The sequence below is a fragment of the Ochotona curzoniae genome, unplaced genomic scaffold (genome assembly GCF_017591425.1).
Source record: "Ochotona curzoniae isolate NIBS_2020 unplaced genomic scaffold, NIBS_Ocur_1.0 patch258, whole genome shotgun sequence".
NCBI classification, from domain to species: Eukaryota; Metazoa; Chordata; class Mammalia; order Lagomorpha; family Ochotonidae; genus Ochotona; species Ochotona curzoniae.
Window position 1 is genome coordinate 537,569 of NW_024466815.1, and position 22,081 is coordinate 559,649.

A 22,081-nucleotide genomic window follows, 5' to 3' on the forward strand; every position below is an offset into this window, starting at 1 on the left:
CGCTTCAGCCCAGGGGGCTATTTGTCTTTAGTCTCTTAGTCTCTTGACCTTGCAGGACCCCACTGCAGTACAAGAGTCCAGCTGTTCAATGTGAACACACTGCTGTGATAGGTAGCTTTAGGCAGAGGGAGGCTGCGCCAAGGGAGTGGCCTGGGATCCCGAACACTCCAGGCTGTCTCCAACTCTCTTGGGACCTTTCTCTGTGTGTGTGTGTGTGTGTGTGTGTGTGTGTGTGTGTGATTACTGGCTGCCCGGCCCCTCCCGTGCTGTCAGAGCCTGCTTTATTGTCAGGCTCAAGGAAGCTGGGATCTTCCATCACAGCTCCTAGCGAGGTTTCCTCACTGCATGATTAAATGGGCTTGTTTTCTTTCTCTTTTATTATTTTCAAACTAAAGTGATTTTAAAAAAATTATCTATTTTTATTGCAAAGTCAGATATATACATAGAGGAGGAGAGACAGAGAGGAAGATCTTTCATCTGATGATTCACTCCCCAAGTAACCGCAACGGCCTGAGCTGTGCCAATCCAAAGCGAGGAACCAGCAGCCTCTTCTGGATCTCCCATGCAGGTTCAGGGTCCCAGGCCCTGGGCCATCTTAGACGGCTTTCCCAGGCCACAAGCAGGGAGCTGGATGGGAACTGGAGCTGTTGGGATTAGAACCGGTCCCCTCTGGGATCCTGGCGTGATCAAGGGGAGGACTTCAGCCACTAGGCTACCGCACCTGGCCCTCCTTTTTTTTTTAAGTTGCATTTCAGTTAAAAGGCAGAGATGTTCTGCCCAACGGTTCATTCCCTAAATGCCTGAAACATTCTGGGCTGAGCTGGGTTGGAGCCAGGAGCTTGGAGCTGGGCAGGGACCCAAGTACTTGAGCCATCTCCTGTCCCCACCCTCCTCCCACCCCGGAGTGCATCTGCAGAAAGCTGGGAGAGACTCAACAACTCAGCCACCTCATGTGGGAAGCCAAAGTGACCCCACACGCCAGCCTGTTCCGTGTTTTCAATAATAATGCATTCTATCTTTCTCTTTTTTAAAAGATTTATTTATTTATTTGAAAGGCAGAGTTACAGAGGGTGAGAGAGGGAGACAGCTGTTCCATCTGTTCCTTCATTTCCTAAATGGCCACACCAACCAGGCCTGGGCTCAGCGGGTCGTACTGTGCTGCTCTCGCAGGTGCAGGAGCAGGTGGAGTAGCTGGGACTGGAAATGGGGCTCCTTTGTCAGGGTCAAAGGTGCAGCAGCTCGACCCCCCGTGGCACAGCGCGGGTCGCACTGAATGCAGTATTGAATCATCTTGTTGACTGTCTCCACTTTCGCTGGAGAAATGAGCTCCTGCTGGCTCTAGCTGGTAGGCACCTGGCGTCCCCAACCCGGTCAGGCTCGGTCAGGGGCGGGGCCAGCCAAAGCCACGCCCCGGGGGCGGGCCCAGGTGCGCCGTGGGCGGGGCCGCGTCCGCGCAGGTACCCGTGCGCTGCGCCTGCGCCCTGCACGCCCCGCCTCGCCAGGTGCGCCCCGCCCCCCGCCTGGCCGGCCACCTTCTCGCGTCTTCCAGCCGTCCGCCATTGGCTTTGGTGACTCCCGGGATTGTTTAAGGGTGCGGCACGGCTCGGGCCTGTAACGAGTCTTCGAGAGTCGCTGAGGGGTGAGGGGCGCCAGCGGGCGAGCGAGGAGCGGGCCCGAAACGCCTCGCGGCATTTTCAGGACCGAAACTTGGAGAAAGGGCCTTCCCCGAGGCCCGGCGACACCCCGCGGACCCTCGACTGAGGGCGGGCGTCCCTCCCAGTGCGCGTGCGCGGGCAGGGTCTTCCCGCACCTGATCGCGAGACCCCAACGGTCGGCGGCTCGAGGCGTCGCCCGGGCGTCCCTGCGCAGCCGGCCATGGCGCAGCCGTGCGGGCCGAGGCGCTGGCGGGCACTGCTGGCCCTGCTGGCATCGCTGCTGCTCTGCCGGGCCGAGGCGGCCGGCGGAGGACGGAGCATCCACGGTGAGGGCCGGGGGGCGACGGCGGAGGGGGTCGGCCGCGGGGAGGTGTGCGGGGGTCGGGGTGTCGGGCACCTGTTGGCAGCGTCACTCTCTCGGCTAATCGGCTTTGGGTTCTGGGCAGCGGCGTTCGGGGTTGCCCAGCGAGATCCAAGGGAAAAAAAAAAAAAGCAGAAAAGCGAGCGTGTAGTGGGCTAGGCTGGAAGGGGGGTGGAGAGGGCGGCGCCCGTGTTCCTACACCCATCGCCGCTTCAGTCCTCCTGAAAGAGAAATTCATGGGGTTCAAGGGAAATTTTCCAAGGTCCCGGCTTGGTTGACGTAGCTTGTGGCCACAGCCAGGTTCCTGCGTTCAGGCTGTGAGCTTGGCTTCTGGGGTTGGGGTGGGGGGACCCCAGGGAACAGGGGAGGGAGGGCCTCACTGGATCCCCTGGCGGCGGCCGGGGTGGGTGGGAGATTTCTCAGGAAAGAGGTGACGTCGGAGTGTCACCTAGGACAAAGAAACGGAGGTGCGTTGGGGGGAGAGCAGGGGCTCCCCGGAGCTCGTGGAGAACAGAGGCCTTGAAAGGCCAAGGAGCTTGGTGGGTTTTTTGAGGGAAAAGTGAGCTGGAGGACTGGGCCGCGGCTTCCTCTGCCAGCCCAGAGGGAAAGCAGGAAGTGTGTGTGTGTGTTGGTCAGGTCACCGGCTCTGGCAGCTTTGGGGGGAAGGGGGATGGTTAGTTTTCCTGCCCCTTGGCTCCAGGGCTTCAGCATCAGGACCCAGGTGTCAAACAGCATTCTGGAGGCCCTTCTGGGGTTTTTCACATAGATTAATTTTGTCTTTACCTTTTTTTTTTTATCTGAGAGGCAGAGTGACTGGGAGGAAGACGCACGGATAAGACTCCTCCACCCATGGCCGTAACAGCTGGGGCTGGGTCAGGCCAGAGCCAGGACTCCCAACTAGGTCTCACAGGTGGGCCAGCACCTGCTGTGTTGCAGGTATATGTGGCTGGTCCTGGATCGCATATGGAGTAGCCCGGAACTGAAGTGACCAGGCCAGGGCTTGGTCTGAGGTGGTGGCAGGGCCTGCTCCCCAGCTGTTGCCTGGCTGGGACAACAGCTGGTGTTGGCCCTGAGCTCTGGGCTTTCATCCGGGAAGTCCAGTGTGGTGGTAACTGGACAAGTCTATCTGAGGTCACACGTGAGTGTTGGGGCAAAGCCCAGGGTGGCTGCTGGCCCCACTGTGACTGGCGGGACCTCCTGACCTTTCTGGGGAAGTTCTTATCTGGCTCTGTTTGTTTGGAGCTGGGACCGCTTAAGCTGAGGACAGTTTTGCTTTTTTTCCGTGTTCCAATTGCTTTGGTCTTCACACAGAGCAAGGTCAGCCGAGGGTGAGGTGTTTGTCCACTTGTCTGGAGCTGCAGGTGCCGCCAGGCCAGTGGAGCCGAGGCGAAATGAACAAAGAAAGTGTGCAAGGGAGAGATGGGACGGTTAGTGGAGAAACTCAACTTTTGAAGACGGTGGCTGAGGCGCCTGAGAGGTGGCAGGGCCAGCCCACTGCCGGAGTGGAGTTTCTAGGAGGGAATAAACTAGAAAAATAAGCCGGGGTGAGGGTAAGGGGTGAGATGCAAGTGAGCGAGGTGCCGTAGAAGCTGCGGTTATGGAGGCCGAGGAGTGTGTGAGGGAGGACGGCAAACAGCCCACTGTCACCTCTGTAGCTGCAGGCACCGAGGGTGGTGAGGAGAGTGGCCCGGAGCTGACGTCAGGAGAGGGGTGGGGGACGTGCCTTGGGCCAGCTCATGATGCACAAGGGGCCAGGATGCAGCGTGACCACCGGGGGTCTCGGGAGGGAGAGGAAGATGGTTGGGAAGTAGCACCCCAGAGCAAGGAAGCTACTTCCCTTGGAGGGGCCAGTCCAGAGAGGAAGGTGGCAGGAATGTTGGGGATGGGTCAGGGGCTGTGGTGTGGTAGGTTAAGCTGCTGCTCGAGATACCTGCATCCCACATTGAAGTGCCTGGTTCCAGTCCTGGCTGCCCTGCACCTGGGAGACAGTGGATGATGGAGCTCCTGGCTCCCAGCTTTGGCCTGCTCCAACCCCAGTTGTGGCCATCTAAGGAGTGAGCCAGCAGACAGGAGATCTCCAACACTCTGTCTCTCTGCCTTCCGAGTAAACATATTCTTTAATAAACAGTGTTAAAGTGAGGGGTGGGCGGCGTGGCACAGTGAGCTCAGCTGCTGCTTGCAATGCCTGCATCCCGTATCGGTGCACTGGTTCCAGTCCTGAGTGCTCTGCTTCTGTTCCAGCTCCATGCTTATGCTCCTGGGAAGGCAGCAGGAGATGCCCAAGTGCGTGGGGGAGGCCTGGGTGCTCTGGGCTCCTGGCTTCCACCTGGTCCAATGGGTGCTGTAGCCATCTGGGAAGTGAACCAGTAGATGAAGGATCAGTCTTTCTGAATTCCATTAAATAACTAAATCTTTAAAGGAAAAAAACTGTTTTGAGAAGAGAGTGAGGAAATGGGAGATGTTGCTGAAGGTAGGTCCTGAGCCCCTGAGGGCCCAGGAGTTGGAGAAAGGGCAGTAGGCTGTGGGGCTGAGTGCTGGCTCTGGGCTGCTGTGACAGTGCCCCTGGCATGTATGGCGGCCCATGCTGGCACGGCTTGCGCTGGCAGGCTAGGGGTGTTAGTGGATATGGCAGACACATGGGTCTTGGCCAGCCAGGTCCTGACGGGACCGCCGTGGAGGGGTTGGAGAGGATTGGTCTTGTGCCCCGCAAAGGAAACTGCGTTCCCAGGAGGCCTGCCCCTAACTTGATGTGCCTAATGGCTTCTGAGTTGGGATTTTTAGGGTCAGACTTTGGCTTTGGGCTTGGCCTGGATTGCCTTCCCAGGCAGGTGCCTCCCTGGCAGGGCCTCCGGAGCACCCGCCCCCAGGCTGTTCACCTCACTGGCTCTGTCCGTCTGGGGGTGGGGAGTGCGACCCCCGTCCATTTAGTATCAGGAGGTGGATGGCATCCAGCAGCTGCTGTATGTGCCCCGCTGTCACAAGAAGCCTTTTTTGGGTGACTGTGGATCTGTGTGGTTCTGTTCTCCCTCCTTGGGGTGTTAGATCCTGGAGGAGCAGCACAGGGCTGGCAGTGGAGCCTTAGCAGACCCTTCCAGGACACGCTCAGGTGCCGCTCCCACTCTGGGCATTTCCACTGGAGTTTGACGTGGCGCCCGAGGCCTCTCAGGCCGTAGCCTCCGTCCTCTTGGTCCTCCTCGGGGTTAGTTTTAGCTCTCCCAGGACCCTGTGTAAGCAGTCAGCTTCCCACCAGGTCTTCAGTCAGCTGTAACTCAGTTCTCTTTTTCCCTTCCTCCTCCCCGCACCTGTGGCGAGTTGTGACGCTATAGGTCAGAGATCAGTACAGCTGGAGGTGGCTGGTTACCCTTCCCCCACCTCACAGCACCTCTGTTATTCTTGACCCTGGCCGGCGACAGCCCAGTCTCCTTCTTGACCAGGAAGTGTGGTTCCAGAACAGTCTGAGACACTAATCCGGCCATGGAAAGAGAAATCTGTCGTAGGAAACAAGGCGAGGGAGAGCTTCAGGAGTCCACAGGAGAGCAGGTGTCACATCCTGGATCCTGTGACAGACTGCGTGATCCCCAACTCCGGCTCCTGTCGGAGCCCCCTTGCTGCTGGCCCCACTGCTGCCCTGGCCCAGCCCCTGTGAGGGCTGGGGAGTGAGCCAGGGGCAGGGAGCGTGCTCTCTGACGCTTGCTTTCTTTGCCCTTAAAAGAAAAATTGTGTAAGGATTTCAGAAGTAATCACACCACAAGAAACTTTGAATCCCATCTTTCCATGAGCTGGTCATGAGGGCTGTGGAGGAGAGTACAGTAGTAAGTGTGGGGGGCTGGTCTCAAGAGTGTGGCCTCTGGCGACTGAGGTGGTGGGGTTCCATGCTCGGGGAAAAGCAGCCAGTCAGGCCGTGTGCGTGAACTCGGCATGCGTGTGTGCGGAGAAAGCCACGACTCCGGCTTCTCTTTCACTCCTGCCCCTTTCTCAGTTTACCTGGCTGGGTCGTTTGTCATCAGGCTGCTCCTGCTTGTCCTCAGGTGGGTGGCCAGGCAGCCAAGCCTCTGTTTGCTATGTTCCGAGGCTGCCAGGGCAGGACAAATAAGGGCTGAGTGACCTGTGACTCACAGGGGCGGGGGAGTGCCCGGCAGGGGTCACACCGAAATGACTTAATGAGCTGCAGGAGGCCGCGCCCGCTGGACACCTGACTGCTGAGGCCAGCACAGGTGGCCCCCACGCAGCGGGCAGTGTTACAGCACGAACTGGCATGTCAGGGACCAGCCAGGTCACAAGTGGTATTGACTGGGTGGTTCCAACATGGTCTTGTTGGGAACTCCTGGAGCCCAGGCCCAGTGACTTTGGGTTTAATTAATGTGAAGTTTTTTTGAGACGCTTTTCACTGGAAAGTCGTTTTAGAAATGAGGACAAGAACTTAGATGTTAAACGTACAAATTTAGGAGGCAGGGTGCACTATGGTTCTTTTCTGGGTCTTGGAATCATTCAAGCCTTCTGAAGTCCCTCACTTTTTTTCAAAAATTTAGGTAGAGATTTATTTTATTAAGAGTTACAGAAACAGAAGAAAAATAAGCTTTCCATCTACTGGCTTTCTCCCCAAATGGCTGCAAGGACCAAGGACTGGGCAAACTGAAGCCAGAAGCCAGGAGTTTCTTCTGGGTCTCCTATATTGGTGCAGGGGCCCAAGCATTTGGGCCATCTTTTCCTGGTTTTCCAGGTATATTAGCATAGAAATGGATCAGAGGTAGAGCAGCCAGGACTTGTACTGGTGACCTTTAGGAAGCCAACTGAACCTGCTGCACAGTGATGTCTGCCTCAAGGTTGGATTTGCATTCTGTGTTTTCTCTGCTTGTGACCCAGAGGCTGCTGTTTACAGTCTAGCACGTGTCCCTGGAAGGATGACAATATAACTTGATATTGTAATCATTTGTGGATTTTCCAAGGGTCACTCTCTGTAAGTAGATAACTATTTTGCCCATAATGCTGAAATGTCCTGGGGCCATTTGGAAAACAAATCTAAAAAGGCTACTTGGGTGATAATGGAAAAAGGTTGGGGGACAGTGTACTGGGGAGAGGGACCAGAAGCTTTCACAGTGTCAGAAACACCCATGATTTGCAGACGGTTAAGATCCATGGGTGTGGTCCCGGCGCGGTGGTGCAGTGGTTAAGGTCCTTGCCTTGCATGCCCGGGATCCCATATGGGCGCCAGTTCTATCCCGGCAGCCCCGCTTCCCTTCCAGCTCCCTGCCTGTGGCCCAGGAAAGCAGTCGAGGACGGCCCAAAGCTTTGGGAACCTGCACCCGTGTGGGAGACCTGGAAGAAGCTCCTGGCTTCAGATTGGCATAGCATCGGCCGTTGCGCTCACTTGGGGAGCGAATCATCGGATGGAAGATCTTCCTCTCTGTCTCTCCTCTCTGTATATCCACCTTTCCAATAAAAAAAAAAAATAAAAATCTTAAAAAAAGAATCCATGGGTGCAAATGAACAGCAGATGGTTCCATGCAGAGCTTGAAAACCGCTTGCTCTTGTCCACGCTAATCAGGTGGCGTGGCCAAGTTTTCACTGGTGAGTTAGGTCAGGCTGGAGTTGTGGTCCAAATGTTAGTGAGAATATGAAGGAACAGTGGGATGCATTATGCTGGTGGCTTATGAAATGTAAACTTTCATATCCAAATGTTTTATATATATATATAAAGCAGCTAGATTTTATGAGGCTTGTAATCCAAGTTGGACTTGGATTGTAAATGTTCTTTCCTCATAAATACCTGGGGATTATTTCAAAGCTTGTGATCTTCCTAACCTGGTAATGACGCCATCCAGGCCTGTGTGTGTGGAAGAGATGGGTGGTTGGCAGCTGTGCGCCCCGGGGACAGGAGCACTTGGAGTTAGAGCTGTCTCGGGGCCCTGAATAGATGGGTTTATAGAGTGCTGTAAATTAAGACAATGTCAGACAGATACCAAGTTTGGAATTGGACTTGGGGGAATTGAAATGGGCTGTCCCTCCCTGGTATTCAGCACCTCTTCCTCACACAGAACCCCCCAGGATCCTCTGATTGCTGGGGACAACGTTCTGAAGTCCAGTTGGCTACCTAAAGCTCGCTGTCTCCCCAGTCCTCCCTTGGGCTCGTCTCCTCACTGCCTCGTTGGCTGCTGGCCCTGTCCTGCAGCCGTGCAGGATTAGGTGTAGGGCTTGATATGTCTACTGCTGACAGCCTTGCCATGAGGGCCAGCTGAGGGATCAGGTCACTTACACCTTAGCCTTACTCTAACCCCAAGGGGCGGAGTGCTGCAGGGCTGCCGGCAGCAGCTGTGCACTCGGCCTCTCCTGACCCCGAGTCCTGTCTTTCTCCTTATGGAGTTGTGGTATTGTGCGGCATCCTTCTTTTTCTTTTTTCCAAGATTTATTTGTTTTTATTGGAAAGGCAGATATACAGAGAGGAGAGACAAAGATCTTCCATCTGCTGGTTCACTCCCCAAATGACCTCAATGACCACAACTGAGGCAGTCCAAAGCCAGGAGCCAGGAGCTTCTTCTGGGTCTCCCTTGTGAGTGCAGGGTCCCAGGGATTTGGACCATCTTCTGCTACTTTCCCAGGCTACAAGCAGTGAATTGGATGGGAATTAGAGCAGCTGGACATGAACCGGTGCCCATATGGGATCCCAGCACATGCAAGGTGAGGACTTTAGCCACTAGGCGACTGCACTGGGCTCCCATTTTAATCTTTATTTCCACTGCCGCATATTAGTCCAGTCTTTAGAAAGATGCACTATCTACTAATTGTCACAAATTTTGTGTTTTATTTGTGTGTGTGTATGTAGATAGATAGATAACATACATAAATATTTAAAGACAGAGATCTTCTCACCACTGGTTCATTCTGCCAAATGGTCCAAACAGCTGGGGTTGGGCTAGGCCAGAGCTAGAAGCCAGAGACTTCATTGAGCTCTTCCTGTGGCTGGCAGGGGTCACAAACGTGGCCATGTTTGCTTTCTAAGGTCGTGGGTTGGAAGTGGAGCACAGAGGGGATGCTGGCTTCACTTAACTTGCTGTGCCAAGCTGGCCCCTGTGCCAGATACTCTTGAAGGCACTTTACATGGTTAAATCTTGCCAGCACTCTGCCAGAGAAAAGCCATTGAGTATTGGTTCCACAGCTCCCAAGCCTCGCCTCGCTGGGGCCCGGGGAGGGAAACGCCTGAGTCTCCTTGCTTTATTATTCACAAATAAATTTGAGTGTCAGGGAGCGAATGCTGTTCCCTAGACAAGCCAACTGTCAAGATGGGTTCAAGATTAATGGTGGATTCCGCGGCAGCAAGCAGTCCAGAGCAAAGTCACAGAAGGGCATTTGGTGCCAATGAATGCACCAAGGGTGCTTCCATCCTGGCTCACTCGGAGTGGGCACAATCTCCCCTTGCCGGGGCTTCCCTCGGGCCAGCCAAACTGTTCTCAGGAGAGCCGAGGGCTGGTGTCCGCAGTCCTCCGCCCAGCCCGGCTGCACTGCTTCCCCAGTCAGCCCGACCTTCTCCCCAAGCCTTCCAGTCCCTCCTTTTCTGGCTTTGTTCTTGTTTTAATCAACCAGACCCAGGCTATACCTGTGCTTTTGTTGTGCGCTGTGAGTGAGGGGCCAACTCAGGAGGGAAGGGGCGCTAGCCCAGCTTGCACAGCAGTGTCCCCCAAAGGGCCGCTTGCCGGGTCACAGACTCCTTGTCACACCCCACCCTGTGTGCACTTTCGCCAGATGACTCTTCCTTGTGCTACTCACCTATACCAGAGTGTTGGGCATTTCCTTTGTGACTTGGGTGGCTCCCACGCCCTTTGAGTTATTTGTTTTTATTGGAAAAGCAGATCAGATTTATGGAGAGGAGAGAGGTGCATTAAGAGGGAGCTGAATCAGAAGGGGAACAACTAGGACTTGAACCAGCATCCTTGTGACATTACCCCCTATGCCACAATGCCTGCCCCCCCTTAAAAAAAAAAGATGGTTGGAAACGAGAGAGTTTCATGGCATGAAAAAGTACTTGAAGTTAAGTTTTATTATTCATAAATAAATCTCTAAGAAAATAATGTGATTTTTAAAAGATTTACCTATTGTTGGAAAAGGCAAATTTACAGAATGAAGAGAGAGAGCTTTCTTCCGCTAGTTCGCTCCCCCAGTGTCCTCAGTGGCCAGAGCTGATCTGATCTGAGGCCAGGAACCAGGAACCTCTTGTAGGTTTTTCATGCAGGTGTAGGGTGCCAAGTCATTGGACCATCTGCTGATTTCCCAGGCCGCAAAGCATGGAGCTGGATGGAACTGGAACAGCCAGGATACCAATCAGCACCCATACAATATCCCAGCACTTGCAGGGAGAGGATTAACCAATGGAGCTGTCAGTGCCAGCCCCGAAAGTGATGTAGATTTATTTGTTATTATTTTTTATTGGAAAGTCAGATATACAGAGGAGAGACAGAGAGGAAGATCATCCGTCTGATGATTCAACTGCTGGAGCTGAGCCGATGTGAAGCCAGGAGCTTCTTTCCCATCTTCCACACAGGTGCAGGGTCCCAAGGCCTTGGGCCGTCCTCCACTGCTTTCCCAGGCCACAAGCAGGGAGCTGGATGGGAAGCAGGGTTGCCAGGATTAGAGCTAGTGCCCATCCTGACATGTTCTAGGCGAGGACTTTAGCCCATTGGCTACCTTGCCGGGCCTGAAAACGATGTTTTATTTATTTATTTTTAAGATATTTTTATTTGGTTATTGCTTACTTTTATTTGAAAGATCTTCCGTGGTGGATTCACTCCAAAGTGAGGAACGTGAGCACGCTCTTCTGAGCCGAAGTGGGCCTTCCTCCTGGTCCCATGAAGGTGCAGGAGTTTGCTTTGGGTCTCCCAGGAGGGGACAGCAGGTCATTCCAGCCGACCGGCTGCCCACTAAGTGAGGGTGAAGCTCAGTGACCCTGGGCCAGAGAAACCTGTTTTCCGACTTCATTCCTGAGGACCAGTTTGTTGTCCGGTTTTGCAAAGCTGGACAGGTGGATGCAGCAGTGGTACTCGGGCTCACTTTCAAATGCGGAATTTTGCCATGGTGATTCTGTTCCAGGAGAATGTTACACCTCTGAGTGAAAATCTTCTGAGTTCTAGAGGTGAGTCTGTCCTCCTGAGCCCTTGAGCAGTACCTGTGCTGTTGCCTAGCTGGGCCAGTGAGGACAGGGACCGTGGGTAGTGAGCTGACCACTGGGTAGGAGGGTGAAGCTCATTCACCCTGCCTCCAGAGCTTTCTGTGATTTTATCATCTCAGTGATTGCTGGGAATAACTTCCTGAGAAAATATGTCTGCCGAACTCCCTTCACTGTTCCAGTTTGTGGTCCGCTTTTGCCTGTGATGCTGGTATTCGAGGGACTGTTGGGAGTCCAAAGGACGGATCAGGGCTCTGCGCAGTGCTAAGGCTTCCACACAATTCCACTTCCGCGTTTTCCCAGTCAGTGCCTGTTGATGTGGTGGCTTTTTCTCTTGGTTGACCCTGGGCACCCTCAGCACTGGGCCTCATTTCTTTTTTTTTTCTTTTTTTTTTTCTGATGATTTTTATTATTTTTCTATCGTTAAGGAGGAAGAAGAGAGAGGAAGATCTTCCTCCGATGATTCACTAAGTTGCGCAACGGGCCCTTCCGATGAAGCCAGGAGCCTCCTGGTCCGCTGTTGCAGGGTCCCTGGCTGGGCCGTCCTGGACTGCCTCCGTGGCCACAGGCAGGGACGGAAGGGAAGCTTGCCGGCTTCCCACCGGCGCCATTGATCCCAGGCGCGCCTGGTGGTTAACCTCTGGGCACCCTCAGCACTGGGCCTCATTTCTAAGGGGGGTTGTCCCTGTGTGATTCAGTTATTGTCATTGATGCTGCTGAGGGGGGGCAAAGAGGGTTGGTTCTTGTTTTGTTCTTTTGATTTTAATCTGATTCCACTGCAGTTCTCCGTTTTTGAGGAAGATGACAATCATAGCAGCAACCTCAGAGTGTTGCTGATGTGTTTGAGAACTTTCTAGAAGACTAGGGAAGAAGAACTGAGGCTGTGGCAGTGGCTGTTTTGGGACACTGTGCTGAGGCTGAGCTCCCAGGCCGCAGAGGGGTCCCCGGAACCTGCCCGAGGGGCGCAAGCACAGGGTGAAGTTAGTCTTCATCGGCCCCAGCGTCAGCCAGGTGACCTGAGACATAGCAATGTAGTATAACTTTGAGTCAAAAGAGGTGCGTTGTTTGTACTGTAAGAGTTTTCCAGTGCAGGCAGTGGAAACGATCTAGGGGTCCCAGGCGCCCTCAGCTAGCTGTAGTGGTGCACGTTTTTTCCCACAGCTCCTGTGTCTTTGGTGTGTGTTTCTCAGAGTGAACTCCATGGGGCTGGTTCGCCTTCCTCCCACCTCTGCCCAGGCTGCTCTCTGCTGTCGGGTGAGCTCTCTCCTGGCAGATAGGAGCGGCTGTCTGCAGACAAAATGGCTTCCCTGGCCTGCAAGACTTGGAGGCAGCCACCAGCACCATCTCCTAGAGGTGTGTCTGAGGCAGGCTGCGACCACCTCGGTGGTGGGCCGCCCAAGTCACATGCTGGCCACGGTTGCTCTGCCTGGCGGGTCCCACCCAAGTGGATGCAGCAGTGGTCCTTGCTGTACTTGTCTGTACACTTGCCATCGTGGTGTTTGCTGGCAAATGGGACATCCAGGGTAATTAGTCAACGGGGCCCTGGTGCCTGTGTCTCGCTGCTCTGTTAGCTTGGGCAGGATGCTTGCTGGTGCTGATCCGGGTGCCCGCCTGCGCCCAGAATGAAAGTGCCAGGTTCTGGGCAGCACGTGTTGGGTTTGTCAGGGTGACGGCCAGCATGCCTTGATGGGCTCCTGTCCCTTCCCTCTTCACACGCACCCAGGCTCCATGTGCAGCAGAGAGCTCATATCTGGCTGGGAAAAGCAGTCCAGGCACCAGTGCCGTGGCCTAGTAGGTAAAGCTGCCACATACAACACTGGCATCCCAGATAAGCAGTTCCGGCTGCTCCACTTCTGATCTAGCTCCCTGCTAATGACCTAGGAAAAGCAAGAGAAGGAAGAAGCTCCTGGCATTGGCCTGGCCCAGGTTAACCATTACAGCCATCTGAGAAGTGAGCAGGCGATTGAAAGATCTCTCTTTCTCTACAACTGACTTTCAAATAAATTAATAAATTTTTTTTTTTAAAAAAAAGCCGACCATTGTGGGTCCCGCTGCTGCTTCTTCTGCACATGGGCTCTGCTGGGACTGCTGGCGGCCTCCAGCTCTGTTGGGTGCACTAGGATGTGTTTCCTTCTTGCTTTAACTGTGCCAGCCTATTCCCTTGGGGTTGCTTGTTAAGGAAACTATACCTGGGATTGCCGGGGACCTAGGGTGCAGAATGGACCCCAGGCTCCCAGCCAGGCTGCCCCACCCTGGGCACCGGACACTGCTAGCTGGAAGTTGTCTGAATGTGGGGTGGGACTTGGTCGTGGGTGGGTGCTTGTCTGGTCCTGTGGCCAGCAGCCGAGCGGGCTGGGTGTGGTGCTGCCCTGGAGGCCTCCTGCTGTCTGCTTGGGCCTGTGTTTGTGGCCTTTGGCTCGCTGTCAGACACCTGCTGCAGTTGCACACCTAGCTGGTTATGGTTGATGTGTTACAGACAAAAGGCTCTCCTGTGCTTTAAAGTCAGCTGAAGTGTCGGATCCAGGGATGTGTCTCGCATTCTGCTGTGCAGCTGTCTCCACAGCCCAAGCTTAGAGCACTGCCTTTCCTCCTGACACCCGCGGGCCTGTTTGTACTCTCTCCCAATGCCACGTAACCTGTATCCTGTTTGCTGACTTGGCTCAGTTTGCCTTTTCTGAAAATAAGGGGTGATTTCACTCATGAAAGGTTTGGGTAAGGTGCTTTGTAACATACTTATTAGGGTTTTTTTTTATGAAAACCATATTTAGAATTAGAAAGCTGGATGCAGTTTAGATGATCCCAATTTTGTTGGCAACATCCAGAGCATCATAATCAGGAGCCAGCTGCACTTGTGCCTTCTCTTCTCCATCAGGTCTGGTCAGGGTGTTGACTTTGGCCACATCAGTGTCCTAGAGCTCCTTTACTGCTTGTTGGAGTTGGTGCTTTTTGGCCTTGACGTCCACCCTGAACACGAGTGTGTTGTTCTGTCTTCTTGCTAGCTGACGCTGTGGTCAAGGGGCACTGGATGGTGGCCTAGAGATCAAGCTTGTACCTCCTGGGAGCGCTCTTCTGGGGGGTATTTGGGCTGTTGCCGCAGGCGCTTCGTCTTGGGCCGCGCGATGGTGGGTGACGTGTCAGCACCACCAGGGCCTCCACTTTGGCTTTGGGAGGGGCAGGAGCCTCCATTACCTTGGGCACCATCTTGGTGAAAAGGTTCTTAGGTTTTCCGTTTTTCTAAGATTTATTTATCTTTATTGGAAAGGTTGATTTATAGAGACGGAGGTGGAGAAAAAGACCTTCCATAGCTCACTCCCAAATGGCCACAATGGCTGGAGCTGAACTGATTCAAAGCCTCTTCTGGGTCTCCCATACAGGTGCAGGGTCCCAAAGCTTTGGACCATATCTGCTGCTTTCCCAGGCCACAGGCAGGGAGCTGGATGGGAAGTAGGGCCTCCAGGATGAGAACCAGTGACCGTATAGGACCTTGGCGCGTTCAAGATGAGGACTTTGGCCCCTTGACCACCGGGCCTTTGTAGCTTTTTAAGAAAGAGCCCTGGAAGTGACACTGTAGCATAGTGAATTAGGCTGCTCCCTGTGCTGCTGGCATCCTGTATGGGCACTGGTTGCAATGGCTAGGGATGGGCCATACCAAAGCCTGGGGATGCTTCTTTGTCTTTCGTGTGGATGCAGGCGTTCAAGAACTTGGGCCATCAAACTGGTGCCCATATGGAATGTCAGTGTTGCAAACAGAGACTTAGTCTTATATGCCATGGAATTTTAAAATATTTTTGTTTCCTTTTAGAATGAAGGGAAGGTTGGGCCTGGCACGATGGCTCAGTGGCTGAAGCCTCACCTAGAAGTGCCAGGATCCCATATGGGCACCGGTTCATGTCCCAGCTGCTCCACTTCCCATCCAGTCCCCTGCTAGTAGCCTGGAAAAGCAGTAGAAGATGGCCCAAGGGCTTGAGACCCTGCACCCATGGGGAAGACCTGGAGGAGGCCCCTGACTTCAGATAGGCTTAGCTCCTGCTGTTGTGGCCACTTGGGGAGTGAACCATCGGATGGAAGATCTTTTCCTGTGTCTCCTCTCTGTAAATCTGCCTTTCCAATAAGAATAAATGTTTTTTAAACAGCGTAGGGGGGGCTAGCCCCGTGGTGTGCAGAGGTGGCAGTTAGCAGGGCTTTGGTGCAGCCTCTGGGCCCAGCTGGGAAGCCGGGAGCTGGGGCCGGGACCTTCTCTGGAGCTCTTGCAGGGATCTCTGTGTGAAGTGGACAGGTGGGCTGAGCAGCACTCAGCAGGGTCCTGGGGTCTGCCTTTCCATCACACTTCTGTGCAGGCTGTGTCCGGGTCACTGAACGGACAGGGACAGAGCAGAAGCAGCAGCATGGCTGGGAGGCTGGGTTGGCATCTCCATGGGTGTGGGCTTGCCATCCGGCAAGAGGAAGGGACCTCTGCAGTCCAGGGCTGCTGCCTCCTGCATTTGGATCCTTTGCTGCCGGGTCATCAGTCACACTGACAATTTTGCCTATTTTAGACTTCTGCCGTGTCTCGCTGGTGGTGGGGCGGTGCCGGGCCTCCATCCCCCGGTGGTGGTACAACGCCACGGACGGCACCTGCCAGCAGTTTGTGTACGGAGGCTGCGACGGAAATGACAACAACTACCTGAGCAAGGAGGAGTGCCTGGAGAAGTGTGCCGGGGTCACAGGTAAGATGTGTAGCGGGCAGGCTGCCCTGAGTCCTGGGCTCCCTCTAGCTCGTTCTGGTCTCCACAGCTGAGGCTGTGGCAGAAACCAGCTCCGCCAGGGGTTCCCCTGGCCTGGCCTGGCATGGCCTGGCCTCCTGGGCACTGGGGTTTTTCACCTCAGTGAATTAGTAAGTATAGTCAGCCAGGCTAGGAGCCCCCTTCCAAGGGGCACATATGGCCTGGGACTGAGCCCTCAGCAGCAGTAGGTTCTGTGGGATCTAGATGGTGTCGACACTACCAGCTGCATGGGTGGGTAGGAGCTGGGAGCTCTGGCAGGGATGTTTCATTCCCCAGAGTTGAAGCTGGGGCACCCAGGGCCTCTGGACTCCGTCCCTGCTAAGCGTGTGCCTTGTGGTCCTGTCAGGCCAGCCTGCTGCTGGTGCTGGGGCTGCCATGGCAGCGGGGCTGCACGCAATGCTCACGGCACACTGTAGATGGCACCGCCTGCCCAGGTGCTGGCTGCAGCTGTGTGAGCACAGCCAGGGGAATCGGGCACTGGCAATGCCATTCTGCGTTCTTCCACCTGTGGCTGTGATACACTGTGAGACGAGGGTTTTGGCCACCTCCTCTGTGCTTCTGTCGGGCACAGAGCAGCGCAGGTGGGCTCGGAGAGGGCTGCTACACACAGCGGGGCCACCTGGCTCTGAGAGGCACCGTGATACTGCTGGGAGGAGCAGGCTGCTAGGGGCAGCATGTGGCTTCTGTGGAGGGCCCCAAGAGCTCATTGGCCCGCCTCTGACCGTGGCTGTCCATAGGTCTACAGAGCGACTTCCCGCTAGCTGCCAGAGCAGCTGTCCCTGGGGCTGGGGCTGGCATCTTGCACTGGCAGGCGAGCTCTGTGGGAAGCCAAACAGCAGTGAGAATGGAGCTTATTAATTTATGACGAAAGCCAGACCTCCCTGGGGACCAAACGCTCCTGTCTCTGTGCCTGTGCCTCTTAGCAGATGGCCGTGAGTGGCACCCACGTGCCAGGTGGTGGTTCCACAGGAGGTTAGGCCACCAGGTGCCCCTGCTCAAGGTCTCCTGGGACTAGCGGGACGCCCCCAGGTGGGCTCCTGGACTCCCTGCACCACCAGCCTCTCTCTGGTAGGGGTAGGGGTAAAACACAACAGGAAACTGGGAATATGTGCCCAGGGCGGTTGGATGCACGCTATGCCACAGCCCTGTGCTTCTGAATTCTTCAGATAAGTGGATACAATTAGATTGTTTGACCTAGAAGTCTTTTTTTTTCTTTTAATCTATTTTTATTGGAAAGGCAGATATACAGAGAGAGGGAGAGACAAAGAAAGAGCTTTCATCTGATTCACTCCCCAAGTAGCCACAACAGCCGGAGCTGAACCAATCGGAAGCCTGGACCTGCCAGGAGCTTCCTTCAGGTCTCCCACATGGGTGCAGGGTCCCAAGGCTTTGGGCATCCTCAACTGCTTTCCCAAGCCACAAGCAGGGAGCTGGATGGGAAGTGGAGCAGCCAGGATATGAACCAGTGCCCACATGGGGTTGTAGCACGTGTAAGGCAAGGATTTAGCCACTGAGCCATTGTGCTGGGCCCTAAATAACTTTTTTTTTTTAAAAGATTCATTTATTTTTATTACAAAGTCAGATACACAGAGAGGAGGAGAGACAGGAAGATCTTCCGTCCAATGATTCACTCCCCAGGTGAATGCAGCGGCCAGTGCTGTGCCAGGAACTTTCTTCCAGGTCTCCCACATGGGTGCAGGGTCCCAAAGCATTGGGCCATCCTCCACTGCTTTCCCAGGCCACAAACAGGGAGCTGGGTGGGAAATGGAGCTGCTGGGATTAGAACTGGCGCCCATGTGGGATCCTGGCACATTCAAGGCAAGGACTCTAGCCTCAAGGCTACCATGCCGGGCCCAGCCCTAAATAACTTTTTGTGATTTCTTTGTTTATGGGCTGGCACAGTCTTTGCTCAGACTTTCTTCTATTTTTTTTTTTTAAGATTTATTAATTTATTTGAAAGGTAGCATTTGAAGGAGAGAAACAGATTTTCCATCTGTTGTTTCGCTTCTCAGATGGCTTCAGTGGCCGGGACTAGGCTAGGCAAAAAGCAGGAGCTTCCCCCAGGTCTCCTATGTGGGTACAGGGCCCATTGTGGTCCATCCTCTGTTGCTTTCTCAGTACTGGCAAGGAGCTGGATCAAAAGTGGAGCAGCTTGGATTTGAACCTGCCCTTTAGGCAAATGCTGTCATTGTGGGCAGAAGCTTAATACGCTGTGCCATACACCAGGCCCCTCCTTCCAGCTGCTCTTGAAGTCTGATCCTCAGAGGCGACTTGAGGTTCTTCCTCTCGAGCATGGCGAACATGCTGCTGTCCCACTTTGCATTGAAGGCCCCATGTCAAAGAGAGGCAGGAGTTGCCATGAGAGGCCACAGTGCCCGCTGCGACATGGATGGCCATTCTGAGGCATCATCTGGGTTTCTCACTGGGTACGGCAGCTCAGAGGAGCTTTGTCCGAGTGGCCTGTCTGTCTTGTAGAAATCTCCAGTGATGAGCAAACCACCAAGAGGAATGGTGCCGAGTCTTCTGCCCCAAGTGGTAGGTTCTTGAGAAGACCCAGGCTGGTGGGCTGAAGCCAGGCAGAGGTGACTGTGAGGGGACACCAAGTGTGGGGCTGCAAAAGCCTCGGCCCCCTGCATCTGCCCTCCTCTGCCCCAGGAGCACAGGGCTGCAGCGCTGCCCACCGTGCTGCCCCGCTGCCCACTGTGCTGCCCCGCCCCCGCACCCTATCTCCCTTCCTGCTCGGCTGCCTCTGCTCCCTGTGGTCCTGCTGTCTCCCTCCCTGGGTTAGAAGCCACCCTGCCTCTTCGCCTTCCGTCCTGCAGGCCTTGATCCACGCCTTGTATCAGCTTGCTTTGTAGTGCTGGCTGCCTCCGCCCCCTTCCTCCTTTATGCTTAAAGGACTCAGCTTTGGGAGCCTGGGGTGAGTGATCCCACTGCAGATAGGGTACACATGCTGAGGGGCTGGCCCGGCACCCACAGAGACTGGTCACCGGCTCAGGGACCTGTGGGGCTGGTGAGGTGACCGCAAAGGGGAGGATAGTCGTCTCTGACACAGCCCTCTGCAAGCAAGTCTTGTCACTCAGTGGCTGGGCTGGCTTGGATTCTGCCTCGTGGGAGTCCTGTGGCTGTCATGGTCCTCCTGTGCTCTTGTGCTGGACTCCCGTCTGCTCCCTCACTGGGCACAGGGGCACCAACCTTGCTCCAGCTCCAGTGTATGTCAGAGCAACTCTTTGTCGGACTGCACTGGGCCTTCCTACCTGGCACACTGGAGCCTGTGGTGGGGCTGGTTTTCCCAGTCCCCCCCGGGGGGTTGGGCCCCCTTGCAGCCCTCGCTACGCTTGTGGCTGTGTGTCCTGTGTCCGTCCCAGCCTCATGATGCCTTGTTTGTGTTCCAGTGCCCAAAAAGGACTCGGACGAGCCTTCTGGGGATGGTTTCGACTTTGAAGGTAAGGTCCTGCACAACGCCGCACAGGGCGCCTGCAGGGTTGGAGCAGTCCCTGGATTGAATCGCGAAGCTTGGCCATGGCATAGTGTTCTGATGTCCCTCAGCAGTTCAGGCTGGGGCTCTGGGAGGAGGGGAGTCCCAGGACAGAGCAGGACTGGACCGCACCCATGTCTGGTTTACCCTGCTGGCTGCGGGCCGCCTCCCTGGGCCCTGCTGATCTCCTTGGACTCTCTTGTTTCTAGAATACTGCAATGCCAAAGCCGTTACCGGGCCCTGCCGCGCAGCCTTCCCACGCTGGTACTTCGACGCCGAGAAGAACTCCTGCGATCAGTTCATCTATGGAGGCTGCCGTGGCAACAAGAACAGCTACCCCTCCAGGGAGGCGTGCATGGGACGCTGCTTCGGTGAGCCAGCGGCCTCCCCACACCTTCCCTTGGGAATCCTACTTTCCCCCTCTCCTGCCCCGCCGGGCCAGCTAGGTTTCTGCTGCCCATGCAGTGGGGAGCCCAGGCTGACCTCTCATCTGTGTGTTCTCTTGCAGGCAAGCAGGTGTACCCTGCCCTGCCCACTGGCAGTAAAGGTGAGTGACCCAGTCCTCCTACCCCTGCCCAACTGTGGCCTTGCAGGCTGAGGTGCGCCTGGACCCACCGCCCTTCCCTGTGGACAGCTTCCCGTGGGAAGAGCTGTACTAGCCTAGCAGGGCAGCTGGCCGCATGTGGTGGCTGATTGTTCTGCCGCATGGTGTGCACAGTGGGTGCTGGGAGTGAGTCAGAGGTGCACAGGGCCCTCCCCCGAGAGTTGGGGTGTGCTGGGGACCCCAGCATCTGCTGTACTCAGGCCTGCGGCTGCCCTGAACTGAACATGGGGACAGCAGGGAGCCCTGGGAGCCACAGGCCAGCAACAAGGCAGCTGGCTGTGTTCTAGCTTTTGTCTTTGAGCTGTGGATGGTGACAATTGGAACCTGCCAGGCCAGTTTGGCCTCTTTTTTTTACCGGTTTTTGAGCCAAGACTTGGGCTGCCAGTCTGCCTTCTTATAGATGCCCAACCTGTTTCCCAGGCACAGGCAGGAGGGAGGACTGCCCTTGGGGGCACAAAGCTTCCCACCTGCTGGCACACCACCCTCCACAGCAGCCGAGTCAGCCAGCTGGCCCTGCTGGTCACATCTGTTTGTCACCGCCCAGACCGTATGTGAGCACAGAGCCTTTGGGATTCTGTGTCTGCTCTCACCCCAAGGCAAGCGTGTCTCACATACTTTGTGCTGTGCCTGCCGGCCTGGGTACCTGCCCTGCTATGCAGGCTGTCCTGGAGGTGGCAGCAGAGAGGCGGGTTTGTGTGGGAAGGTGCACGAGCAGCCACACTGCGCAGTCCAGGGATCTGCGCTGACCCCACTGGTCTGTCCCCTCTCACCCGCAGTGGTGGTCCTGGTGGGCCAGCTCGTGATGGTCCTGATCCTGCTGCTGGGCGCCTCAGTGGTCTGCCTGATCCGCGTGGCGCGCAAGAGGCAGGAGCGCGCCCTCCGCACCGTGTGGAACTCTGCTGACGACAAGGAGCAGCTGGTGAAGAGCACGGGGGTCCTGTGAGGCCGCCTGGGCAGACTGTGTAACAGAGTGGGCCGTTGTGCTGTGAGTGCGCTTTGCTGTGTGTCCCAGGGAGGAAGGCCGCAGGCCCTCCTGGCCATGGCCGGCGCCCATGGGCGCAGCGTCTCCTTGGCCGTTGCCTTTGCTTGTGTTGAATCCCTCCTCTTCTCTCATCACAGAAGTGACTGTTCAAGAGCTTCTTCCATTTGTTTGATTCATAGTTTTTTTAAGTAAGCAAAAGCTGAGGGTTTTTTTTAAATTAGGGTTATCAAAGAAAGAAAATAAAATGTATAAATAAAAAGGTCATCGTTTGAAAATAAATTCTTTCAACACATACTTGTTTTGGGAGATTAATTTAAACTCTATCAAGATGACCACAGCACACTGCGGGGGCCAGGGAGGGTGCAGCAAGACGGGGAAGGCCTTTCCTAAAAATAGACCCCATGGAATTCGAAGTGGCATGGCTAGTTGAATATTTATATTTATTGGAAAGACAAATTTAGACAACGAGATAGAAAGAGAGAGATTCCATCTGATGTTCACTTCCCAGATGACTACAGTGACTGGAGCTGAGCTGATCTGAAGCCGGGAGCCAGGAGCTTCCTCGGGGTCTCCTACAGGTACGTGGTCCCATGTGGAAGCCAGGGAGCCAGCCACTGAACTCGTCACCGCTGTCTCCCAGCACTGGGTGACCTGTCCCAGGCCTGTTGCTGCACAGAGCCTAGCAGCTAGGTTCTCTCTGAAGCCACCGGAAGGCATTTCGAGCCCCGCCTATTGGCCTGGCCAATCAGAGTGGCCAGTGGGTGGCCCACTAATGGAAATCCACCAGAAGCCATGTGGTAGAGGGCAGATGAGCAGATTTTACCTCCCTTTGCTGGGCATTTCACCAAGCCAGCACTGTGGCATAGTGTGTTAAGCCCCAGCCTATGGCCCTGGCATGGTTCCAGTCTTTGCTATTCCACTGTGATCCAGCTCCCTGCTTAATGCACGTGGAAAAGCAGTGGCAGATGGATCAAGTTCCTGAACCCCGGTCAGCCCTGTGGGAGTCTCTGAAGTACCTGGCTTCTGGCTACCATCTGGTGCAGCCCCAGTTGTCACCATTTGGGGGATCAAACCAGTGGATGGA

General features: G+C 55.1%; 1 protein-coding gene across 2 annotated transcripts; it reads left to right on the top strand.

Annotated features, from left to right (window-relative positions):
• The first annotated feature begins 1,670 nt into the window (after positions 1-1,670).
• LOC121166864 (kunitz-type protease inhibitor 2-like) lies at positions 1,671-21,223 on the top strand. Of its 2 annotated transcripts, XM_040996173.1 has the most exons (7): positions 1,671-1,981; positions 15,706-15,876; positions 18,409-18,468; positions 19,329-19,379; positions 19,621-19,782; positions 19,920-19,958; positions 20,792-21,223. In XM_040996173.1, exons 1-7 carry the CDS (start codon positions 1,876-1,878, stop codon positions 20,956-20,958), a joined length of 756 nt encoding a protein of 251 aa, XP_040852107.1. In that variant the 5' UTR covers positions 1,671-1,875; the 3' UTR covers positions 20,959-21,223. The 2 variants fall into 2 exon arrangements, with proteins under 2 accessions (XP_040852107.1, XP_040852108.1); XM_040996174.1 differs by lacking the exon at positions 18,409-18,468.
• The last annotated feature ends 858 nt before the right edge of the window (positions 21,224-22,081 follow it).